Source organism: Rhinopithecus bieti, unplaced genomic scaffold, assembly GCF_001698545.2.
Source record: "Rhinopithecus bieti isolate Rb0 unplaced genomic scaffold, ASM169854v2 scaffold_15296, whole genome shotgun sequence".
NCBI lineage: Eukaryota > Metazoa > Chordata > Mammalia > Primates > Cercopithecidae > Rhinopithecus > Rhinopithecus bieti.
Window position 1 is genome coordinate 2069572 of NW_016809075.1, and position 24156 is coordinate 2093727.

Consider the following 24156-nt stretch of genomic DNA (forward strand, 5'->3'; position numbering starts at 1 on the left):
TGTGCACATGTACCCTAGAACTTAAAGTATAATAAAAAAATACATATAAAAAAATTAAAAAATTGCTTTAAAAACTTTAAAAAAAAGTGTTGTTTTAAATTGGTTCTAAAAAAATATGGGGAATGAGGTTTTAGTTTTAAAAATTGTGATCTTTCCAGGCATAGTGGCTCATGCTTGTAATTCCAGCATTTTGGGAGGCAGAAGTGGGAGGATTGCTTGAGGCCAGGAGTTTGAGACCAGTCTGGGCAACATAGAGAGACCTCGTCTCTACTAAAATTAAAAAATTAGCCGGGCATGGTGGCACACGCCTGTAGTCCCAGCTGCTCAGGAGGCTAAGGTGGGAGGATCGCTTGAGCCCGGGAAGTCAAGGCTGCAGTGAGCTGTGATTATTCCACTACACTGCAGCCTGGGTGACAGAGCGAGACCTTGTCTCAAAAAAAAAAAAAAAAAAAAAAAAAAAAAAAAAAAAAAAAAAAATCGTGATCTCCAGGCTAGCTTTGTACTTTAAAAGCCTTCCTTAAGAGGATATTATAATCTCTTTAGACTACTTTAAACCAGTTAGCATATTTATATATGTTTCTGCATTCATAGCTTTTTCTCTCTTTCCTTTTAGTTCCCTCTGCCACCACTGTCACTCTTGCCCACACGATCTGGTGTCCTTAGTATCCCCCGAAATCACAAGTTTCCAAAAGAGAAAGAAAGAAGCATTCCAAGTGTCACGTCTTTTGTGCCTAAGCTCTCAGCGTCTGTTCGCCAGTCTGATCTTAGCCCAACAAATAAGCCTCCAGGAGCCCTAGTTAAGTTGTTGATGGATTCGACTCTCAGGTCTTCTGATGGCTTCATTTGGTCAAGAAACATATGCTCTTTTCCTAAGGCTAACCATCACAGACAATGCCTGGAGATGGAGGAGAACTGGAAATCCAAGGAAATAGAAGAATGTAACAAAATTGAAATCACCCACCTTGAAAAAGGGCAGTCTTCGGTGTCTTTTGAGAATTTGAAGGAAGGCAATATTCCTGCAGATAGGGAAGAGGATATTGACTGCCATGGTAGTAAAACGAGAAAAGCTGAAGAAGAGAACTCTCAATATCTTTCATCAAGAAAGAATGAGAGGTCAGTAGCCAAAAACTATGAACAAGATTCAGAAATAGTATGTACCATTCCAAGCAAATTCCAAGAAGCCCAGCATTCAGAAATAACTCCAAGCCAGGATGAAGAGATGAGAAATAATAAAGCTGCTTCAAAAAGAGCTTCATTACATAAAGATGAAGCAATGGAACCAAACAATATTTTAGAAGAGTGTACTGTACTTAAAAGCTTATCCAATGTATTCTTTGATGACCCCATTGATAAACTTCCAGAAGGTCGTAGGAGCATGGAGACAAACATAAAAATATCAGTAGCGGAAGGAGCCAAACCAGAAATGAGTGGGATGGTGCCTCTTATCCACATCACCTTCCCTGTGGATGGAAGCCCCAAGGAACCAGCAATAGCCAAACCAAGCCTCCAAAAAACAAAGAGAACCATTCATAACAACCATAGTGTCAACATACTTGTACACCAAGAAAATGACAAGCATAAGATGAATTCCCATAGAAGTAAGTTGGATTCAAAGACTAAGACAATTAAGAAGACTCCTCCGAATTTCCTGATTTCTACTGAAGGTCCCATTAAGCCTACCATGCATAAAACCAGCATAAAAGCACAAATTTCCCCTGCTTTGGGACTTGTTGACCCCAGGCCTTGGCAATTGCCCAGGTTTCAAAAGAGAATGCCACAGATAGCAAAGAAGCAATCAACTCACCGGACTCAGAAACCTAAAAAGCAATCATTTCCTTGCATATGTAAAAATCCAGGAATACAAAAGTCACGTGTTCCTCTCTCTGTTCAACCCGCACAGCCAAGACTAAATTACCCAGATCTTAAGTATAGTGATATGTTTCAAGAAATCAATTCAACTGCTAATGGACCTGGAATCTATGAAATGTTTGGGACCCCTGTTTATTGTCATGTGCGAGAGGCTGAAAGGGATGAAAACAAGTATTACCGTGAGATATGTTCGGCTCCATCAGGCAGATGTATCACCAATAAATGTCGATCTTCACACAGTGAGAGGAGCAGCAATATCAGAACAAGACTTTCTCAGAAGAAACCACATATGAAACCCCCAAAGACTTCATTTGGCATTAAACAAGAGCACAAAGGCTTAATTTCTAAAGAAAAGAGTTCCAAGGCTGTACGTAGCAACCTACATGACATTGAAAACGGTGATGGTATTTCAGAACCAGACTGGCAGATAAAGTATTCAGGAAATGAGTTTCTATCTTCCAAAGATGAAATTCATCCCACGAACTTGGCTCAGACACCTGAGCAGTCCATGAAAGAGAATGAATTCCCTCCTGTCTCAGATTTATCCATTGTTGAAGAAGTTTCTGTGGAAGAGTCTACGGGCGATAGAGACATTTCTAACAATCAAATACTCACCACAAGCCTCAGAGATCTGCAAGAACTTGAAGAGCTACATCACCAGATCCCATTTATCCCTTTGGAAAACAGCTGGGCAGTGTCTAGTGAGAAGAATTCTAACAAGTATGTACAGCAAGAAAAGCAGAATACAGCATCTTTTAGTAAAGTAAATGCCAGCCGAATTTCAACTAATGATCTAGAGTTTGGTAGTATTTCAGATCAGTCTAAAACACTTGCAAATTTCTCTTTCCAAGAAAAACAAGAAAGTGCATCTTCCCAGACATATCAATATTGGGTACATTATTTAGATCATGATAGTTTAGCAAATAAGTCAATCACTTATCAAATGTTTGGAAAAACTTTAAATGGCACAAATTCAATTTCCCAAGGAATTCCGGACTCTGTAAATAATGAGGAATTGACAGATGAACTATTAGGTTGTCTAGCTGCAGAGTTATTAGCTCTCGATGAGAAAGATAACAACTCTTGCCAAAAAATGGCAAATGGAACAGAACCTGAAAACCTAAATCGTATCCTCAGTCGGAGAGGAAGTACCCCAAAAGAAACGGACAGAGGGACAACAAATGTCAAAATCCAGGTTGGTAAAATTAGAATCCGAGATTCATTGGGGTGGGAAGGACCTCAGAGATAATCTGGTTCAAACCCCTTATTTTCAAATGAGGAATTATAAACCCTAAACGATTAAATAGTTTCTTCAAGGTCTCATTGTTTGATCACAAGGTTGGAATTCAGGTCATCTGACTCCCAGGCTAAGATGTTTTCATTATGCTGCCTCACTTCTGGAATTTAGCTAGCTTGACATTGCAATGAAATCAGTTTGGTTAAATTAATTTAGCAAAACCATTAAAATAGGTCAGTATTTTATTCAATGATGACATTTTCAATCAACAGCATATCATTTCCAACTGTCAGCAGAGAGATAATGATAGGCAAGACATTGCTCTAGGTATGTGAGATAGAAAGAAATGAACATGGCTCCAGAAGTGGCTCACCATTTTGTTCATATGAAGACATGAAATGTACATTTCTCAGAGTCCCTACATCTGAGCATTTGCTGTCAGATGATTCACTACTTTAATGCAAAATTATTATTGATGCCTACTGTGTTTCTGGCAGTGGGCCAAGAACTAGGAGCATAGTGCTGTACAAGACTCGGACATTGTTCTCATGGAAGTGTAAGCAAAAATCCTGAAATAAGATTTTAAAAAATTTTGTTTGGCATAGGAGTGGGCATGGAGTGGGGAAGATCAACAGATAGTTGGGTTTTGTTATCATTTTCACTAACGTACACGAGCCTCCCAAACTGAAATTTTAAAGACAGAAACAGTAGTTAAGCTGAAATATTATTTATTGAACACTAACTCAGGTTATAGTACACTATATCCACACCGTATCAGGATCAGGAATAATTTTTTTTTTTTTTGAGATGGAGTCTTGCTCTGTTGCCCAGGCTAGAGTGCAGTGGCGCGATCTTGGCTCACTGCAACCTCCGCCTCCTGGGTTCAAGCAATTCTCCTGCCTCAGCCTTTCGAGTAGCTGGGATTACAGGCACTTGCTACCACGCCTGGATAATTTTTGTATTTTTAGAAGAGATAGGGTTTCACCATCTTGGCCAGGCTGGTCTTGGAACTCCTGACCTCGTGATCCACCCGCCTTGGCCTCCCAAAGTGCTGGGTTTACAGGCGTGAGCCACTGCACCCGGCCAGGAATAATTATTTTAAATAGTTGGTCAGAAGAACATAAAAGGTAAAGAATTATCCCGTAGCTTCCTGGACTGTTTGCTAGAGATACTAGTCTGACTTGCTGCAAGTCTGGCTTGTAGATAGTAAACTGGCTTCCTGGTTTGGTTACTGTAGATAATAGGTTGATTTCCTGGTTCGGTTGCTGCACACTGTAGGTCAGAGTTCTATTTTTATATATGGTCTGGCCATTGTTGGTTTGTATATTATCTCTCAGTACATATGTGTATGTATATATGTGATGTATATGTGTGCATGTATGTTTATGGATTATATATCATTTATGTTTATGTGTGTGTACATTTGTGTGAACACATATATGAATATGTGTGTATGAGTATGTGTGTCTCTATGTATGTGTCCAGCTCTGTGTATGTTTCTCTTTCTGAACTAGTCTGTGTTTAGGAGCAAGCTGACCATGATAATGGGAATTTTGAGGAGAGTTGAGGTTAGGGGTCTGAGGAGATGGCACACATTAACATATTCTGTCATGATAGGGACCTTGTGAAAGATCATTCTCAAAAGATAGTGGTTAGTAGCTGCAGGCTCATGTGGAGCCTGAGATGAACAGGCCTAAGATCTCCTCCTATAAAATATACAGAGCAACATGTGGTTTTAAAATGTGTATAATTAACAAGGCTGAAGTACACAGCTAAGATACACTACGTGGTCATTTGGGGGAACAATGTGTCTCTAGAAGTTACCTTTAAGAGTGGCCACAGATGGGAACATTTGAAAAGAAGACTTTACTCTCACCCCTTTCTCTCCATCCCAGTAACTTGGTTTAATGGTCATCTTTCCTTTTGTCTCATTCTTCCAGAGGCATAGTAATGGGCTCAGGATATATGACAGGGAGGAGAAATTTCTCATCTCAGATGAAAAGATGACATTTTCTGAAAATAGTTTAAAGTCTGAAGAAGCTATCCTATGGACCAAGGGTGAGATTCTTGGAAAGGGAGCCTATGGCACAGTAAGTTGAACTGGAAACTTGAAATCAGCACTCCCCACCCCTCCACAGTCCCTCCCTCCGCCCCTCTCACTCCCCAGTCATCCTCCCTGCTTCCTCTGGCAAGCATTCTTTTACTTAGAACTCTTTCAGTTGAAGTAACAGAAAATCCAACCACTGAGGGAAAGGACAGTTACTGCTTTATCCAATCGAAAGGTCTGGAATAGGTCAGGCTCTGGGCTCAGGTGGCTTCAGGAGTCAGACGATGTCATCAGGATCTGGTCTCTCTCTCTGTCTGGCTCTTTCTCAGGCACATATAGCGATACAATGGCCACTGCATTTCTAGCCTCTCATCCTCCCAGGTTCAAGTCCAATGGGAAAGAAATCTCTTCCTTTGATCGGGCGCAGTGGCTCACGCTTGTAATCCCAACACTTTGGGAGGCCGAGGCAGGCAGATCACGAGGTCAGGAGATCGAGACCATCCTGGCTAACACGGTGAAACCCCATCTCTACTAAAATACAAAAAATTAGCCGGGCATGGTGGTGGGCGCCTGTAGTCCCAGCTACTCGGGAGGCTGAGGCAGGAGAATGGCGTGAACCTGGGAGGCGGAGCTTGCCGTGAGCCGAGATCGTGCCCCTGCACTCCCGCTTGGGCGACGGAGCGAAACTCCGTCTCAAAAAAATAAAAATAAAATATCTTCTTTCAACAGCTGAATATGTTACTGGAAGTTTGGAGAATCATTGGTAGATGGCAAAAACAAAAGATGTTCCTTACATTTTGTGAATTGTGTAAGAGATCTTGGAGGGTAGGGGGTGAAGACAGGTGGGTACAAACATACAGTCAGAAGAAATAAGTTCTAGTGTTTGATAACACAGTAGGGTGACTATAGTCAACAATATAATGTGTATTTCCAATTAGCTAGAAGATTTGAAATGCCCCCAACACAAAGAAAATGACAAATGTTTGAGGTGATGGATGTCCTAAACACGCTGTCTTGATCGTTACACATTCTATGCATGTATTAACACATCACATGTACCTCTTAAATATGTACAAACATTAGATATCTAAACCCTAGCACTTTAGATAGTTATTTACATAGATGAGTAAAGAAAAGGCTGGCCCCCAAATAAGACTTGTGCTGTCTCCAGATGGGGACATTTCAGGAATCAGTGAGAAGATAGGAAGACACAAAACCACTGAGATTATATCACAAGGGTGATTTCCAAGGCCTGTCTCCTTCTCACTCCAGAGAGCTTGGGAGCTGAACTAGCTCTATTTACGTATTGTCAGGAGCTTTTCCAAACCACCATCTCATGTAGTCATCATAGAAATCTGGGAGGTAGGCCAGGTGTGGTGGCTCTCACCTGTAATCCCAGCACTTTGGGAGGCTGACGCAGGTGGATCTCTTGAGGTCAGGAGTTCGAGACCAGACTGACCATATGGTGAAACCCCATCTCTACTAAATACAAAAATTAGCCAGGTGTGGTGGCACACACCTGTAATCCCAGCTACTCAGGAGGCTGAGGCATGAGAATTGCTTGAACCCAGGAGGCAGAGGTTGCAGTGAGCCCAAATCATGCCATTGCACTCCAGCCTGGGTGACAGAGCGAGACTCTGTCCCAAAAAAAAAAAAAGAAAAAAAATTCTGTGAGGCAACCTGGGCAACATAGCAAGACCTGGTCTCCCCAAAAATACTTTAAAAATTAGCCTAATGTGGTGGTACATGCCTGTATTCCCAGATACTCAGGACACTGAGGCAGGAGGATCGCTTGAGCCCAGGAGTTTGAGGCTGCAGTGAGATATGATCAGGGCCACTGCACTCCAGCCTGGGTGACAGAGAGAGACCCTGTCTCCAAAAGAAAAAAAAAGAAAAAGCACGGTGGCTCTACAAAAAGTTCACACACATACACACACACACACAGAAAATTAGCCAGGTGTGGTGGCACACACCTATGATTCTAGCTACTAGCTATTCAGGAGGCTGAGGCGGGAGGATTGCTTGAGCCCAGGAAGTTGAGGCTGCAATGAGCTGTGATTGTGCCAATGCACTCCAGCCTGGGCAACAGAGTGAGACCCTGTTTAAAAGAAAAAAAAAAGAAAAAGAAATCTGTGAGGCAGGTATTGTTACCTCAGTTTTACAAATGAGAAAAACTGAAGTCAAAAGATTAGACATTTATCCCAAGTTATACAGCTGGGGAAAAATGAAGCCAGTATTCTAGCCAATTCAAGCCACTTTAAGCCAATATGACATCCATCCACCATGTTTCTCACACCCATCTTGGCTCCACTGAAACACTGAATTTGCTTAAATACTTTGCATTTAGGAAGGGAGGTATCAACTTAGAGAAAGACAAGGGTTTAGGAAGGGAAGGGAAAGTCAAGTGTCACCTGAGGCATTTTGTGAATGAGTTATGTCATTAATTTAATAACAAGGTATTATTGGTTTGCTTCTAGGTATACTGTGGTCTCACTAGCCAAGGGCAGCTAATAGCTGTAAAACAGGTGGCTTTGGATACCTCTGATAAATTAGCTACTGAAAAGGAATACCAGAAACTACAGGAAGAAGTAGATTTGCTCAAAGCACTGAAACATGTCAACATTGTGGCCTATTTGGGGACATGCTTGCAAGAGAACACTGTGAGCATTTTCATGGAGTTTGTTCCTGGTGGCTCAATCTCTAGTATTATAAACCGTTTTGGGCCATTGCCTGAGATGGTGTTCTGTAAATATACGAAACAAATTCTGCAAGGTGTTTCTTATCTCCATGAGAACTGTGTGGTACATCGCGATATAAAAGGAAATAATGTTATGCTCATGCCAACTGGAATAATAAAGCTGATTGACTTTGGCTGTGCCAAGCGTTTGGCCTGGGCAGGTTTAAATGGCACCCACAGTGACATGCTTAAGTCCATGCATGGGACTCCATATTGGATGGCCCCAGAAGTCATCAATGAGTCTGGCTATGGAAGGAAATCAGATATCTGGAGCATTGGTTGTACTGTGTTTGAGATGGCTACAGGGAAGCCTCCACTAGCTTCCATGGACAGGATGGCTGCCATGTTTTACATCGGAGCACACCGAGGGCTGATGCCTCCTTTACCAGACCACTTCTCAGAAAATGCAGCAGACTTTGTGCGCATGTGCCTGACCAGGTAAGAAACTGAAAGCAAGAGGAGGAAGACAAATGCCCAGAGATTCCAAGTGGCTGACGTTTCCCTTGCAATTTATGGCCCATTAAAAGCTTTGTTTTGGTTATGAAGTCAAGTAGACAGTGATTTTGTGCTGAAAGTAATCATAATCAGTCATATTGGGTAATTGTGTTCATTGTTGTATCAGGATATAGGAGGCAATGCTTCAAGTAGAAAGTGCCTCCATTAAATGTCTTATTAAGTTCTGTTAATACTTGCCCAAATCAATGGGTTTGCAAAATGTATTAAAGATCCACTTATTTACCAATGAGTCATCTTCCTAGGAACTGGCTAGGGTGAAATGACATCACCTCGCATTTAAAGTGAGGGGAAACATTTTGAACCAAAGAAACAAATGTCTAATTGGAGTTGAAATCTCCAGTTTCAACGTCAAGTTGGGGAATATTTGGTGAATCATAAAAGCCTTAGAAAATTGTCTGTTTTCCCCTTCATTATCTTCTCTCATATCTATGGAATTAAATTCTGGGTAAAATGTTAGAACTGTAACTGTAATATAATGGAGATGAACTAGTGCGGTGATTTTCAAATTTTTAGCCAGGTACTCTCTGCTCATATGAAATCTTAAATCAAAGAATAAAATAAAAGCAGAGAGATGACTCTAGTTAAAGTGTGTACCCATGGGGTGCGGAAGAGTTAAGGAGTAGGGCTGTGGGTGCTGGAGCCCACTCTAGGATATTGCACAGCAGCCCCGAACCCACCTACCTAGCAAGGGTCAACTTTAGTTGGAGGACAAGAAAGGCCTGAGACTCAAAGTCAATTTTCTGTCTTTCAAGGAAGTGTGCCTTCTTATCCCTCGATGAAAAACTCCAGTGTCCCATCTTTTAGCAAGCACATATGGCAACCTCCAACACCCAAGGGCTTCATTTTGCCTTTCTGAATGAATCTTAGAATCTAAGATTCTCCCTCTCTGCCAATGAATGTGCCTGTTTTTAAGTCTCTGTCTCTCTCTCCTAGCAGGTGTGTATCAGTCTGTCCTGGCTGATTTCAGGATGATTACATGGGCCAGGGCAGGAATGCCACTCCAGGGGTATAGTTTTTGGCATTACTAGATGCAGAGACCCCTTAGGTTTCCAGTGTGGATTTTGTGGACAAAGCCCCAGTCACCGAGCTGCCCACCCTCTCCCCAAAAAACAAACTGCATAAATGTGCTGGAATATCATATAGACCAGTATTAGCTTTAGAGATTTGTGTCAACTCTTAAAACTATTGTAGTTGCTTTGTTCTGAATTTAACAATTACCTATATTATTGACTCACAGCTAGAAACCACTTGTTATTCTCATTTTCTTTCAAGTTGTGATTAAACACACACACACAAAGCGCTTTAAAGAGAAATGGTGGAATCTTCTTTTATGGCTCTCCTTTTGAACCATTGCTTCATAAACTAAGCAATGTACAATTCACACCACTAATAATAAATTAACAGGGTTATTGTGAAGGTTAAGTGAAATGGTGCATGTAAATTACTTAGCAGAGTGTGGGGCACAAAATTAGGAGTTTACAGTTAATGATCATTAGGAAGAATACTAACATAACTTACCTAATTAGAGTCATATACAAGTATATAATTACCTTCTAAAATTCTATGGCAAAGACCCTGAGGTATATTGATATCTCACCTGATATCAATAACAATACTCCCTGGCGATATGGATGGCCAGAAAATAAAGGGTGAGGCACTCTTAAAGATTCAGAAATAGAGGTAATCAGGCATAGACTAGGAAAAGTCTAAATAAAACAGAAATGAACTTGGGGAAGCTGAGAGAAATAAGCATGGAGCGGGTACTCCTAGGGACAGACCAAGTTCTGGGAGGTCAGGCCAAGGAGTTTAGCTTTGTTGCAGTAGGCAGTGAGGAGCAGGGGGCTGCAAAAGATTTGGGGTTGAAAAGACCATAAAGAAAAGGGTCTGTGGGAGGGCAGGTCAGATGGCAATGTATTGAAAGGCCTGGGATGGATGCTGCTTGAGACTAGAAGACTCTGCAGAAATCTAGAGCTTGGATGCTGATGGTGGTAAAGTAAAGTGGGGTTGTAAAGGATTCCAGAAAATTTCAGAGAAAAGGTGAATCAAGACTTGGTAATGGAGTAGGATGATAGGATTTCATGTTTCTGAGTCTGGATAATGAGAGAAATCACAGTTGTGAGAGAAGAACAGGGGAGGCAGCTAAATCCTTCCCACCCCATATAAGGAGACATTTGAAGCTTTGAAATTATAGCTCAGGAAAGCAATTAAGATTGGAAGGACACATTTAAAAATCATTATAACAGCCAGGTGCGGTGGCTCATGCCTGTAATCCCGGCACTTAGGAAGGCCGAGATGGGCAGATCGCTTGAGTCCAGGAGTTTGAGATGGAGACCAACCTGGGCCACATGGCGAAACCCCATCTTTTCAAAAAAATACAAAAATTAGCCAGGCATGGTGGTGTGTGCCTGTAGTCCCAGCTACTCAAGAGGCTGAGTTGAGAGGTTGAGAGGATCCCTTGACCCCGGGAAGTTGAGGCTGCAGTGGGCTGAGATGGCGCCACTGCACTCCAGCCTAAGGGACAGAGCGAGACCCTGTCTCAAAAAAAAAAAAAAAAAAAAAAAAAAAAAAAAAAATCATTATAAGGTTGATTGCTACAGTCATTAAAAAAATGTAGGGCTGAGGAAAATATTTTGAAAATGCTCACAGTGGAAGCTAACAGAAATGCATGGCATCAAGTCTAGCACATAACTGGAGAAGGGAAGGGAGGAAGGGAAGGGAGTTGCCCCGAGGTGTAAGAAGAAACAAGAGGACAGACTGTCCCGTAAATCTAAGCAGAGGTAGTTTCAGGTAGGAGGGAGTAGTGAATATTTCAAATGCTACAGAAATGACAAAAAGGATGAGCTCATTAAATTTGGTTAATTTCAAGAAATTTCAAGAGGGCAATTTCTATAGAGGAATGGGCCAAATGGTTAAGAATACTGGAGGGAAGTCACCGAGCTTAGCCCTGTTAGAGACATTTGGCAGCAATTTTTAAAATGGGATGGACCAGGTGCAGTGGTTCACGCTTGTAATCCCAGCACTTTGGGAGGCTGAGGCAGAATAACTAATTGAGCCCAGGAGTTTGAGATCAGCCTGGGCAACATAGGGAGACCCTGTTTCTACAAAAAATTTAAAAATTAGCCAGGCACTGTGGCTCACGCCTGTAATCCCAGCACTTTGGGAGGCCGAGGTGGGTGGATCACGAGGTCAGGAGATCAAGACCATCCTGGCTAACACGGTGAAACCCCATCTCCACTTAAAATACAAAAAATTATCCGGGCATGGTGGCGGGCGCCTGCAGTCCCAGCTACTTGGGAGGCTGAGGCAGGAGAATGGCGTGAACCCGGGAGGCGGAGCTTGCAGTGAGCCGAGATTACTCCAGCCTGGGCAACAGAGCAAGGTTCCATCTCAAAAAAAAAAGAAAAAAAAATTAAAAATTAGCAAGTCATGGTGGCGTACACCTGTAGTTCCAGAGACTCAGAAGGCTGAGGTGGGAGGATCACTTGAGCCTGGAAGGTTGAGACCACAGTGAGCCGTGATCATGCCACTGCACTCCAGCTTGGGCAACAGAATGAGATCCTGTCTCAAAAAAAAAAAAAAAAAAGTGGGTGGGGGAGCGGTAATAGCTAGAAATGGTATCCAGTTTAAGGAAAGGATTTTAAAGGAGAGAGATTTCTGCATATTTTAAAGGCAGGAGAAAGGCCCTCCCCATGGTGAAAGGATTTTTTTCTTTGTTTGTTTTTCGAGACGGAGTCTTGCTCTGTTACCCAGGCTGGAGTGCAGTGGTATGATCTTGGCTCACTGCAACCTCCATCCATGGGTTCAAACAATTCTCCTGCCTCAGCCTCCCGAGTAGCTGGGATTACAGGTGCCCGCCACCATGGCCAGCTAATGTTTTTGTTTGTTTAGTAGAGACAGGGTTTCACCATGTTGGCCAGGCTGGTCTTGAACTCCTGATCTCCTGATCCACCCGCCTTAGCCTCCCAAAGTGCTGGGATTACAGGCGTGAGCCACTGTGCCTTGCTGGACTTTTTTTTTTTTTTTTTAAACTTTAGAAATGACACAAAATATAATACTTTTACACAATATAAAATACTTTTAAGAGTATTTATTTTCCATTTTCAACTGGAAAATGATCTGTTGGCCATTGTGCTTTCAAAATTATTAAAAGAGGGCCGGGCGCGGTGGCTCAAGCCTGTAATCCCAGCACTTTGGGAGGCCGAAGCGGGCGGATCACGAGGTCAGGAGATCGAGACCATCCTGGCTAACACGGTGAAACCCCGTCTCTACTAAAAAAATACAAAAAAAAAAACTAGCCGGGCGAGGTGGCGGGCGCCTGTAGTCCCAGCTACTCGGGAGGCTGAGGCAGGAGAATGGCGTAAACCCGGGAGGTGGAGTTTGCAGTGAGCTGAGATCTGGCCACTGCACTCCAGCCTGGGTGACAGAGCGAGACTCCTTCTCAAAAAAAAAAAAAAAAAAAAAAAATTATTAAAAGAGGAGGGGCTTCAAGATGGCTGACTAGAGGCATCTGGCACTTACTTCCTCCACAAAGAACTAAAATAGCAAGTAGATAACCACATTTCAAATACAGCATCTGAGAGAGAACATGGATTTCAACAGAGAAGTGACAGGAAACACCTGAGACATGGAATAAAAGGGAAGGAAGGCAGTCAGTTTGGTTGAGATTGGCTGAGAGCCCAGAGAGGCTCCCCAGTGTTGGGAAAGGGTGAGAGATCCCCAGTGGTCCACATTCTCACAGTGAACTCCTGTAATCCTAGCCATGGGAGAACCCTTTAGTCCTTGCAGACACTGAGACTAGAATATGGAGCTGCCTGGAAACCACGTGACAGCATTGCTCCAGAGAGGGAGCCCACACCAAGTCCCACACATCCCTGAGTCCTAAGCAGCTACAGCATGGCATCATTTTGAGAGTCCGGTCCCCACCAGACTCCATCCCGCCCTGGGGTCCAACAGCCCCTGCAACTCCATATCCTTGGAATCCTACTTACATCTTCTTGTGTTTACCTGGAGGGCTGCAGCAGTGTGATGCCAGTTGTACCCAGTGGAGCGACCAGATCCCCAGCATTGTAGCACACATGGTGTCCTGCACCCCAGAAACAACAGTGCAGTGCTCCTGGGACAAAGGGAGCCAAAGCATGTGCTCCCCAGAGCCTAAGAACTGCCTACCTGAGGTGGCTGTAACAGATAGCAACTCCACCCTTTCCAGCAGCAGGGCTGCCACTCACATGCACTGCTGCTCACAGGCTCTGCTGCTGTCGACTGCAGCCTCTGCTTAGGCTGAAGTGTGTGCCACTGGCAGTGACCCCAGCTGCTTCGGCAACAGGGTTGCAGCACATTTGCATGTGCCCTGAGGACTGGCTTTCTTGGCTGCAGCTACTGCCACCACCAGAAGCCAAACAGTGAGCTCCCTGGAACCTGAGAGCCACCTGCCTGAAGGTGCTGCCACTGACAGCAAGCCTGCTCCCACCAGTGGCAGGGCTGTAGCACACTTGCATGTGCCCTAATGACAGGCTCCCCTTGCCCACCACCACTGGAGCTGCAGCCACCCAATCATCATGCCAGGGCCCTGAGGATCACCCCACCCTGCCCACCACTGCTGACACCTGAATGTACCACTGGAGGGCCTGAGGAAAGGTCAAACAAGCCTGGCCCAGCACCCCTGCCAGTGTCTGAGCACATTGCCTGGGGCCTGGGGATTCTCTGCCCTATCAATGCTGATATCTGTACATTCCTCCTGAGGGCTCAAGGACTGGCCCATCCAGTCCATTGCAGCCACTATTAACACCAGTGCCTGCTGCTATGGAGCCCAAGCGTTATCCCAGTACCACTATTGCCATTGCCCATGCCATGCATACTGCCCAGGAGTCTAAGGACCTATCCACGTACCCAGCACACCACTACCAGGACCTGAGCAAGCCTTGGAAGCCCAAGAATTGGCCCATTTGAACCCATTAACACTAGTGCCCATGTATGCCACCCAGGGCCCAAGGATGGGCATGCTTGACACACCACCACTACCACTCAGGCTAGAGGACTGGTCCACCTGGCATGCCAATCCCCACCACAGACTCCACTAACAATCAAAGACTAAGCCACTGAGGAAATCACAGACACCACTGGTGCTGTTTACAGATGAAGAAATTATACCAAGACCACACTACTGCATACACCCAGAATCAAGGCAAAAGCATCCTACCCAATCAACACCATAGATACATCTTCAGGAAAAAGTCTTCCCCTATGAAAGCCAATCCAAAAAATTAAAATAAATGACTGTTACACCACATGTGCAAATTCATTCACGAGCTTCAACAATAGATTACATCAAGCAGGAGAAAGAATCTCAGGACTTGAATACAGATCTTTTGAAATAACCCATTTAGACAAAAATAAAGAAAATAAAAAGGAGTGAACAAAGCCTACATGACATGTGGGAAACTACAGATTGACCAAATAGACAATTTTGGTTGTTCCAGAAGGTGAAGAGAAGACTAAAGGTATAGAAAATCTATTTAAAGACAGAATAGTTGAGACTTTCCCAGGTCTAGCAAGAGATTTAGACACCTAGATACAGGAAGCTAAGAGATCCACAAATAGATACAACCTAGAAAGGTCTTCTCCATGGTACATTATAGTCAAACTGTCAAAAGTCAAAGACAAAGAGAAAATTCTAAGAACAGCAAAAGAAAAGCATCTAGTAACATATAAAAGAATTCCCATGAGACTAACAGTGGATTTATCAGCAGAAACCTTACAGGCCAGGAGAGAATGGGATGATATAGTAAAAGTTTTAGGCCAGGCATGGTGGCTCATGCCTGTAATCCCAACACTTTGGAAGGCTGAGGCAGGTGGATCACCTGAGGTCAGGAGTTTGAGACCAGCCTGACCAACATGGAGAAACCCCATCTCCACTAAAAATACAAAATTACCCAGGTGTGGTGGCACATGCCTGTAATCCCAGCTACTCAGGAGGCTGAGACAGGAGAATCGCTTGAACCTGGGAGGCAGAGGTTGCAGTGAGCTAAGTNAACAAAAAAAAAAGTTTTGAAAGGGATAAAACAAAACAAAACTGTCAGCCAAGAATGTTATACTCAGCAAAGTTATCCTTCAAAAACGGAGAAAGCCTTTCACGGACATGCAAAAACTGAGAGACTTCATCACCATTAGTGGCTCTACAAGAAATGCTTAAGAGTCCTGCACCTGGAGCTGGGAACAGTGGCTCACGCCTGTAATCCCAGCACTTTGGGAGGCTGAGGCGGGTGGATCATGTGAGGTCAGGAGTTTGAGACAAGCCTCAACATGGAGAAACCCTGTCTCTACTAAAAATACAAAATTAGCCAGGCGTGCTGGTGCATGCCTGTAATCCCAGCTACTTGGGAGGCTGAGGCAGGAGAATTGCTTGAACCTGGGAGGCGGAGGTTTCGATGAGCTGAGATTGTGCCATTGCACTCTAGCCTGGGCAACAAGAGCGAAACTCTGTCTCAAAATAAATAAATAAATAAATAAAAGAAAGAAAGTCCTACACCTGGAGGGCCAAGGCTAGTGGATCAACTAAGGTCAGGAGTTTGAGACCAGTCTGATCAACATGGAGAAACCCCATCTCCACTAAAAATACAAAATTACCCAGGTGTGGTGGCACATGCCTGTAATCCCAACTACTCAGGAGGCTGAGACAGGAGAATTGCTTGAACCTGGGAAGCAGAGGTTGCAGTGAGCTGATGATAGATATGAATCTATCTATCTATCATATCTATCTTCATGAAAACATATGAAAGTGTAAAACTCACTGGTAGTGCAAACCACACAAAAGAGGTAGAGAAAGGATTCAAATGTTAACGTTACAGAAAACCACCAAACCACAATGATAAATAACGAGAGAGAAAGAAACAGTCAATCAAACAAACAAACAAAAAGCCAACCAGAAAACAATCAACAAAATGACAGGAATAAGTCATCACATATCAATAATAACCTTGAACATACATGGATTAAAATTTCCAATTAAAATGGTTGAATAGATTTTTTAAAAGTGACCCAAAAATATGCTGCCTTCAAGAAACTCACTTTACCTGTAAAGACACATATAGACTGAAAGTGAAAGGATGGAAAAAGGATGGAAAAGATAGTTCATGCAAATAGAAACCAATAGAGAGCATGAGTAGCTATATTCATATCTGATAAAACACTCTTTATGTCAAAAACAGTAAAAAGAGACAAAGTCACTATATAATGATAGAGAGATAAATTCAGTCAGAGGATGTAACATTTCTGATGCACCCTACACCAGAGCACCCAGGTATATAAAGCAAATATTAGATCTAAAGAGAGAGATAGACTCTAATACAATCACAGATGGGGACTTTAACAACCCACTCTCAACATTAAACAGATCATCTAAACAAAAAATCCACAGAGAGACACTGGATTTAAACTGCACTTTAAGCCAAACAGACACAACAGATACCTACAGAATATTTTCTCCAACAACTACAGAATAAACGTTCCCATGTAAAACATGGAACATTTTCCAGGATAGGCCATATGTTAGGCTGCAAAACAAGTTTCAACAGATTTTTAAAAATCAAAATCATACCAAGTATTCTTTCAGCCACAGTGGAATAAAACTAGAAATCAATCACAAGAGGAACTTTGGAAACTGTACAAATACATGGAAACTAAACAACATGTTCCCGAATGGCTATTGAGGCAAGAAAGAAATTAAGAAGAAAATTTAAAAATTTCTCAAAACAAATGAAAATCAAAACACAACATACCCAAATCTATGTGACATAGTAAAAGCAGTGCTGAGAGGGAAGTTTATAGCAATAAAAGCCTACATAAAAAATGGATGAAGATTGGCTCGGCATGGTGGCTTACACCTGTAATCCCAACAGTGTGGGAGGTCAAGGTGGGAGGATCACTTGAAGCCAAGGGTTCAAGACCTGCCTGAGCAGCAAAGTGAGCCCTTGTCTCAAAAAGAAAAAAAAAAGAAAAAATTAACTGGGTCACTTGGGAGGCTGGGGTGGGAGGATTGCTTGAACCCAAGAGTTTGAGACTGCAGTGAGCCATAATCGCACCACTGCATTCCAGCTGGGGTGACAGAGCGAGACCCTTTCTTTTAAAAATGTATAAAAATTTAAATAAATAATTAAGGAAACAGAAGAAAAAGAGAACAAGCCAAATCCCAAATTAGTAGAAAAAAAGAAATAAAAATCAAATTACGTTAAATGAAATAAACCAGGCTCAGAAAGACAAACATTGCATGTCCTCACTTATTTGTGGATCTAAAAATAAAAACAATTAAATTCATTAACATAGAGAGTAGAAGGATGGTTACCAGAGGCTGGGAATGATAGTAGGAGGATAGGGGTAGGGCAGATAGGGATGGTTAATGGATTAAAAAAAAAAAGAGTTAGAAAGCTTGAATAAGCCGGGCACTGGTGGCTCATGCCTGTAATCCCAGCACTTTGGGAGGCCAAGACAGGCAGATCACGAGGTCAGGAGATCGAGACCTCCTGGCTAACATGGTGATACCCCATCTCTACTAAAAATACAAAAAATTAGCCGGGCATGGTGGCGGGCACCTCTGGTCCCAGCTACTCAGGAGTCTGAGGCAGGATAATGGCATGAACCTGGGAGGCAGAGCTTGCAGTGAGCCAAGATCGTGCCATTGCACTCTGTCGCTCTGGGCGACAGAGCAAGACTCTGTCTTACAAAAAAAAAAAAAAAAAAAAAAAAAAGAAAGAAAGCTTGAACAAGACCTACCATTTGATAGCACATCAGGGAGACAGTAGTCATTAATAACTTAATTGTACATTTAAAAATAAGAGTGTAATTGGATTGTTTGTAACACAAAGGATAAATACTTGAGAGGATGGATACCCCATTCTCCATGATGTGATCATTTGACATTGCATGCCCGTATCAAAACATCTCATGTACGCCATAAATATATACACCTACTATGTACCCACAAAAATTAAAAATAAAAAATTTTAAATTAATAGGAAAATAATAAAGGTCAGAGTAGCATTAACGAAATACAGGAAAAAAAGGATTAGTTAAATGAGAAGTTGGTTAAAAAATAAAATAAAATCAATAAACTGCTAGCCAGACTAACCAAGAAAAAAAGAGATGACCCAAATAAAAATCAGAAACAAAAAAGGAGACATAACAACTAATACCACAGAAATGAAGAAACCCAGCAGAGAACATTATGAACAAGTATACGCTAACAAACTGGAAAACCTAGAGGAAATGGATAAATTCCTTGACACATACAAGATTGAGTCAGGAAGAAACAGAGAACCTGAACAGACCAATATTGAACAATAAGATTGAATCAGTAATAAAATATCTTCTAACAAAGAAAAACCCAGGACTGGATGGCTTCATTGCCATATTCTACCAAACTCATAAAGAAGAACTAACACCAGTTATCCTCCAACAATTCCAAAAAATTGAGAAGGAAGGAATTCTCCCTAACTCATTCTATGAAGCTGGCATTACCCTGATGCCAAAACTAGACAAGGATGCGAAAACCACAAAAAAAGAAAACTATAGGCCAATATCCTTGATGAACACAGATACAAAATTCCTGAACAAAATACTAACCCAACAGCACATCAAAAAGATAATACACCATAATCAAGTGAGTTTTATACTAGTGATGCAGGGATGGTTTAACATGCACAAAACAATAAACATGATACATCACATTAACAGAATGAAGGACAAAAACAATATGACCATCTCAATAGAAACAGAAAAGGCATTTTCTAAATCTAACATCCCTTCGTGATAAAAACTATCAACAAACTAGGCATACAAAGAACATACCTCAATATAATAGGCCATATATGACAAACCCACAGCTAACATCATACAGAATGCAGTAAAGGTGAAAGTCTTTCTTCTTAGAACTGGAACAAGAGAAGGATGCCCACTTTCACCACTCCTATTCAACATAGTATTGGAAGTTCTAGCCAGAGTGATTAGGCAAGAGAAAGAATAAAAGACATTCATGCTGGGCATGGTAGCTCATGCCTGTAATCCCAGCATTTTGCAGGGCTGAGGCAGGCAGATCATGAGGTCAAGAGATTGAGACCATCCTGGCTAACACAGTGAAACCCCGTCTCTACTAAAAACATAAAAAATTAGCCGGGTGTGGTGGCGGGCACCTGTAGTCCCAGCTACTCGGGAGGCTGAGGCAGGAGAATGGCGTGAACCCGGGAGGTGGAGCTTGCAGTGAGCTGAGATTTTGCCACTGCACTCCAGCCTGGGTGACAGAGCAAGACTCCATCTCAAAAAAAAAAAAAAAAAAAAAAAAAAAAAGAATAAAAGGCATTCAAACTGGAAAAGAGAAAGTCAAACTGTGCCTCTTTGCAGATGACGTGATCTTATATCTAGAAAAACCTAACAACTCCACCAAAAACTCTTAGATCAATTCAGTAAAGTTGCAGGATGAGAAAATTAACATACAAAAATCTGTAGTGTTTCTATATACCAATGAAGTAGGCTGAAAAAGAAATCAAGAAGGTAATCCCATTTAAAATGGCACAAAAATACAAATAAAATCCTGGGAACAGGCGGGCGCGGTGGCTCAAGCCTGTAATCCCAGGAACTTTGGGAGGCCGAGACGGGCGGATTCACCGAGGTCAGGAGACGGCGAGACATCCTGGCTAAACATGGTGAAACCACCGTCTCTACTGAAAAATACAAAAAACTAGCCGGCCGACTGGCGGGCGCCTGTAGTCCCAGCTATCTCGGGAGGCTGAGGCAGGCAGAGTGGCGTGAACCCCGGGAGGCGGAGCTTGCAGTGAGCTGAGATCCGGCCACTGACCCAGCCTGGGCGACAGAGCGAGACTCCGTCTCAAAAAAAAAAAAAAAAAAAAAAAAAAAAAAAAAAATACCTGGGAACAAATGTAACCAAGGAGGTGAAAGACCTCTACAAGGAAAACTACAGAACATTGATGAAATAAACTACAAAACATTGATGAAAAAAATTGAAGACACAAACGAATGCTCATGGGTCACATGAATCAATATTGTTAAAATGGTCATACTAACCAAAGTCATCTATGGATTCAATAAAACCTCTATCAAAATACCAATGTAATTTTTCACAGAAATATATAAAAAACAGTCCTAAAATTTGTGTGGAACCAAAAAGGAGCTGAAAGAGCCAAAGCAATACTGAGCAAAAAGAACAAAGCTGGAGGCATCACACTATGTCACTTCAAAATATACACAAAATATATACAAAATATATTACAAGTCTATAGTAACCAAAACAGCATGGTATTGGTATAAAAACAGACACATAAACTAATAGAACAGAGCAGAGAACCAGAAATAAGTCCCATATGTAAACCAACTTATTTTTGACAAAGAGACCAAGAACACATACCAGGGAATTGACACCCTCTTCAATATATGGTGCATATTTATATGCAGATGAATGAAGTTAGACCCCTATCTCACCATATACAAAAATCAACTCAAAATTGATTAAATACCTAAACATAAGACTCAAAACTATAAAACTACTAGAAGAAAACATAGGGAAACACTCCAGGGTATTGGTCTGTATAGAAGCTCTTTAATATATAGTTCAATTTGTCTATTTTTGGTTTTGTCACCTGTGCTTTTAAGGCAAAAGAAATCACAGAGTGAAGAGACGGCCTGTTGAATGGGAGAAAATATTTGCAAAATGTTCATCCAATAAGAAACGTATCTCAAAAGAAGACACAAATAGCTGACAGGTATATGAAGAAATGGTCAACATCACTAATCAACAAGGAAATGCAAATTAAAACCACCAAGAGATACCATCTTATCCCAGTTAAAAATGGCTACTATTAAAAACACACAAAAATAACAGATGCTGGCAAGAATGTATAGATAAGGGAACTCATGTACTGTTGGGTGTGAATGTAAATTAATACAGCCATTATGGAAAAGAGTATGGAGATTTCTCAAAAACAAAACAAAACAAAAAAAACAACTAAAAATAGAACTACCTGCCGTATGATCCAGCAATCCTCCTACTGAGTATTTATCCAAAGGAAAGAAAATCATTGTATCTAAGGGATACCTGCATCCTCACACTTACTGCAGCAGTATTCACAATAACAAAGGTATGGATCCACCTAAGTGTCCCTCAACAGATGAATGGATAAAGAAAACTTAGTATATATATACAACAGAATGCTACTCAGCCATAAAAAAAATGAAATCTTATCATTTTCAGCAACATAGATGGATCTGGAGTTCATTTTCTTAAGTAAAATATGCCAGGCCCAGCAAGACAAATATCATATGTTCTCACTTTTATGTGGGAGCTATGAAAGTAGATCTCATGGAGATAGAAAGTAAAATGATAGTTATCAGAGGCTGGGAAGGGTGTGTATGTGGTGGGGCAGGGAGGATAAAGAGAGGTTGGTTAATGGGTACATAATTAGATAGAAGGAATAAGTTCCAGTGTTTGATAACAGAGCAGGGTGACTGTAATTAACAACAATGTATTCTGTATTTCAAACAGCTAGAAGAGAGGACTCGAAATGTTCCTGACACATAGAAATGATAAATACTCATTGTATATCAATAAAGAAAGTGGTTGCACAATGTGGAGGATAGGGGAAGTTACCTGTTTGTTAAAGCCTTAATAAATATTTATGTATCTGAAAAAAATATATCAAAAGATAGCTAATTTAACCAAAAGAATGCCTCTGGAATAGGCCATTGAAGCTAATTATTGACTATTTCATTAGCTCATTGGTTCATTAACTGGCTCATTGACTGATACCTTTCTAAAATCTTTTGAATTTCTTGAAGAAAAAAATTATGCCACAATAGTACTGAACAACTGTCTCCCTCTATCTTATGTTAATCCAGGAGTGCCCGAAATGGGATTATTTCAATTAATCACCAAAGCATATTTGAATATCTATTTTAAAAAGTCTTTTCAATTCTGGATTTTAATGCTTCTAAATTTTAAAAGTAAATGTAAGTGTGAATTTTACCATATGTAAATTAGACTCCAAACAAATTGAACAAAAGTACAATGGGAAACTAGGGCCTAGTTTTCAATCACAATAGCTACCACTATTCGAACAAGTACCATGCTATTGTTTAAAAGTTGTATATATATTATTCAATTCTCCCAATGAATTAGGTATTATTGTTATCTCCATCTTACTGATGAGGAGGGTTTTAGTCACTTGCTTAAGGTCACACAGCTAAGAATTGGAGACTGGACTCAACCCAAGTCTGTTTGACTATCATAAGTTGTATTTCCATCTTTAAAAGTCTGCATTTAAGTAGATCTCATCGGCAGTCTCATTACTGAGTGCTGCTGTTTCTAATGTGTTTTTCCCTTCTTAGGGACCAGCATGAGCGACCTTCTGCTCTCCAGCTCCTGAAGCACTCCTTCTTGGAGAGAAGTCACTGAATATACATCAAGAGTTTCTTTCCAGTTCCACTGCAGATGCTCCCTTATTGCTTAATTGTGGGGAATGATGGCTAAGCGATCTTTGTCTCCCTACTGAAAATTCAGTCTAACCCAGTTTAACTAGATCCTGTGGAGTCGCTAAATGGAAGTTTCAGTTACATATTAGTCTCCTCAAGTGTCAGACATGATTATTCATAGTATCAGAAAAAAATTTCTTAATAACAACAAAAAACATATTTCAGTGTTTACAGTTTTGATTGTCCAGGAACTACATTCTCTATTGCTTTACATGACATTTCCTTTTATTTTTGGCCCGTCCTGTCAATATTTTAATGATGTTAGTTTAAAATAAATTGTAAAAACAACTTATATTTTCTTGCTTGGTGAGTAAAGACGGTTACTTAATTTGTCCAAAGCAGACTAGAGGAAGGCAGGAAGGTAAGTTAAAGAGATTCTAGATTCTGTATTTTGGCAGCAATCGTAGCCTTAAAGATTCTAGGAGGTTCAAGGCCTAATAGGAGGAGGTGAGGGCCTCGGCATTTCATTATCAGAGGGCCCCCTAACTCCTCAGATGTCTCCAAGAAATTGTGCTAGTTAAGGTGGCATCATAAATCTTGGGCTCTGTTTTCTCTGTAATTTATTTGTAGTGATTTGAAGTTTTTGTTTGTTTGTTTGTTTGAGATGGAGTCTTGCTCTGTCACCCAGGCTGGAGTGCAGTGGCGCGATCTCTGCTCACTGCAAGCTCTGCCTCCCGGGTTCACACCATTCTCTTGCCTCAGCCTCCGGAGTAGCTGGGACTACAGGTGCCCGCCACCACACCTGGCTAATTTTTTTGTATTTTTAGTAGAGACGGGTTTCATCGTGTTAGCCAGGACGGTCTCGATCTTCTGACCTCGTGATCCATCTGCCTTGGCCTCCCAAAGTGCTGGGATTATAGGCGTGAGCCACCGCGCCCAGCGATTTGAAGTTTTTATCTATTTGCAGTGAATCAGGTCATTTCCATATGCAGAACTAGCTAAGCCTAAACCAGTTGGTAGGACAAAAGATAGGTCTGGTAAGGGAAGGATGAGTTAACACACAGATTTTTCCAGAGACCTTTGCTCATTTCACCTGAATAGTTACCTCTGTTGAGGTCATCCTTCAAACACTGCCATTCCCAGAACATTAGTAGACCTCACAAAAGTGAGCATGGATGAGTTAGTAGTATTACAAGTCATTTTAAGTTGGTGGATTAAGCTATATATATATTTATATTATTATATATAGCTTATATATATTAAGCTATATATATATATATA

General features: G+C 41.4%; 1 protein-coding gene across 5 annotated transcripts in view; it reads left to right on the forward strand.

Annotated features, from left to right (window-relative positions):
* The window catches only part of MAP3K19 (mitogen-activated protein kinase kinase kinase 19), a 58766-nt gene extending 35543 nt beyond the window's left edge, over positions 1–23223 (forward strand). For 2 of the 5 annotated variants that reach the window (XM_017888405.1, XM_017888406.1), the window contains 4 exons: positions 614–3064; positions 5047–5196; positions 7631–8328; positions 22792–23223. In XM_017888405.1, the coding sequence (XP_017743894.1) occupies positions 614–3064; positions 5047–5196; positions 7631–8328; positions 22792–22858 (3366 nt within the window). In that variant the 3' untranslated portion in view covers positions 22859–23223. The remainder of the gene's footprint in view (positions 1–613; positions 3065–5046; positions 5197–7630; positions 8329–22791) is intronic. The other 3 variants (XM_017888407.1, XM_017888408.1, XM_017888410.1) reach the window with 3 other exon arrangements.
* The last annotated feature ends 933 nt before the right edge of the window (positions 23224–24156 follow it).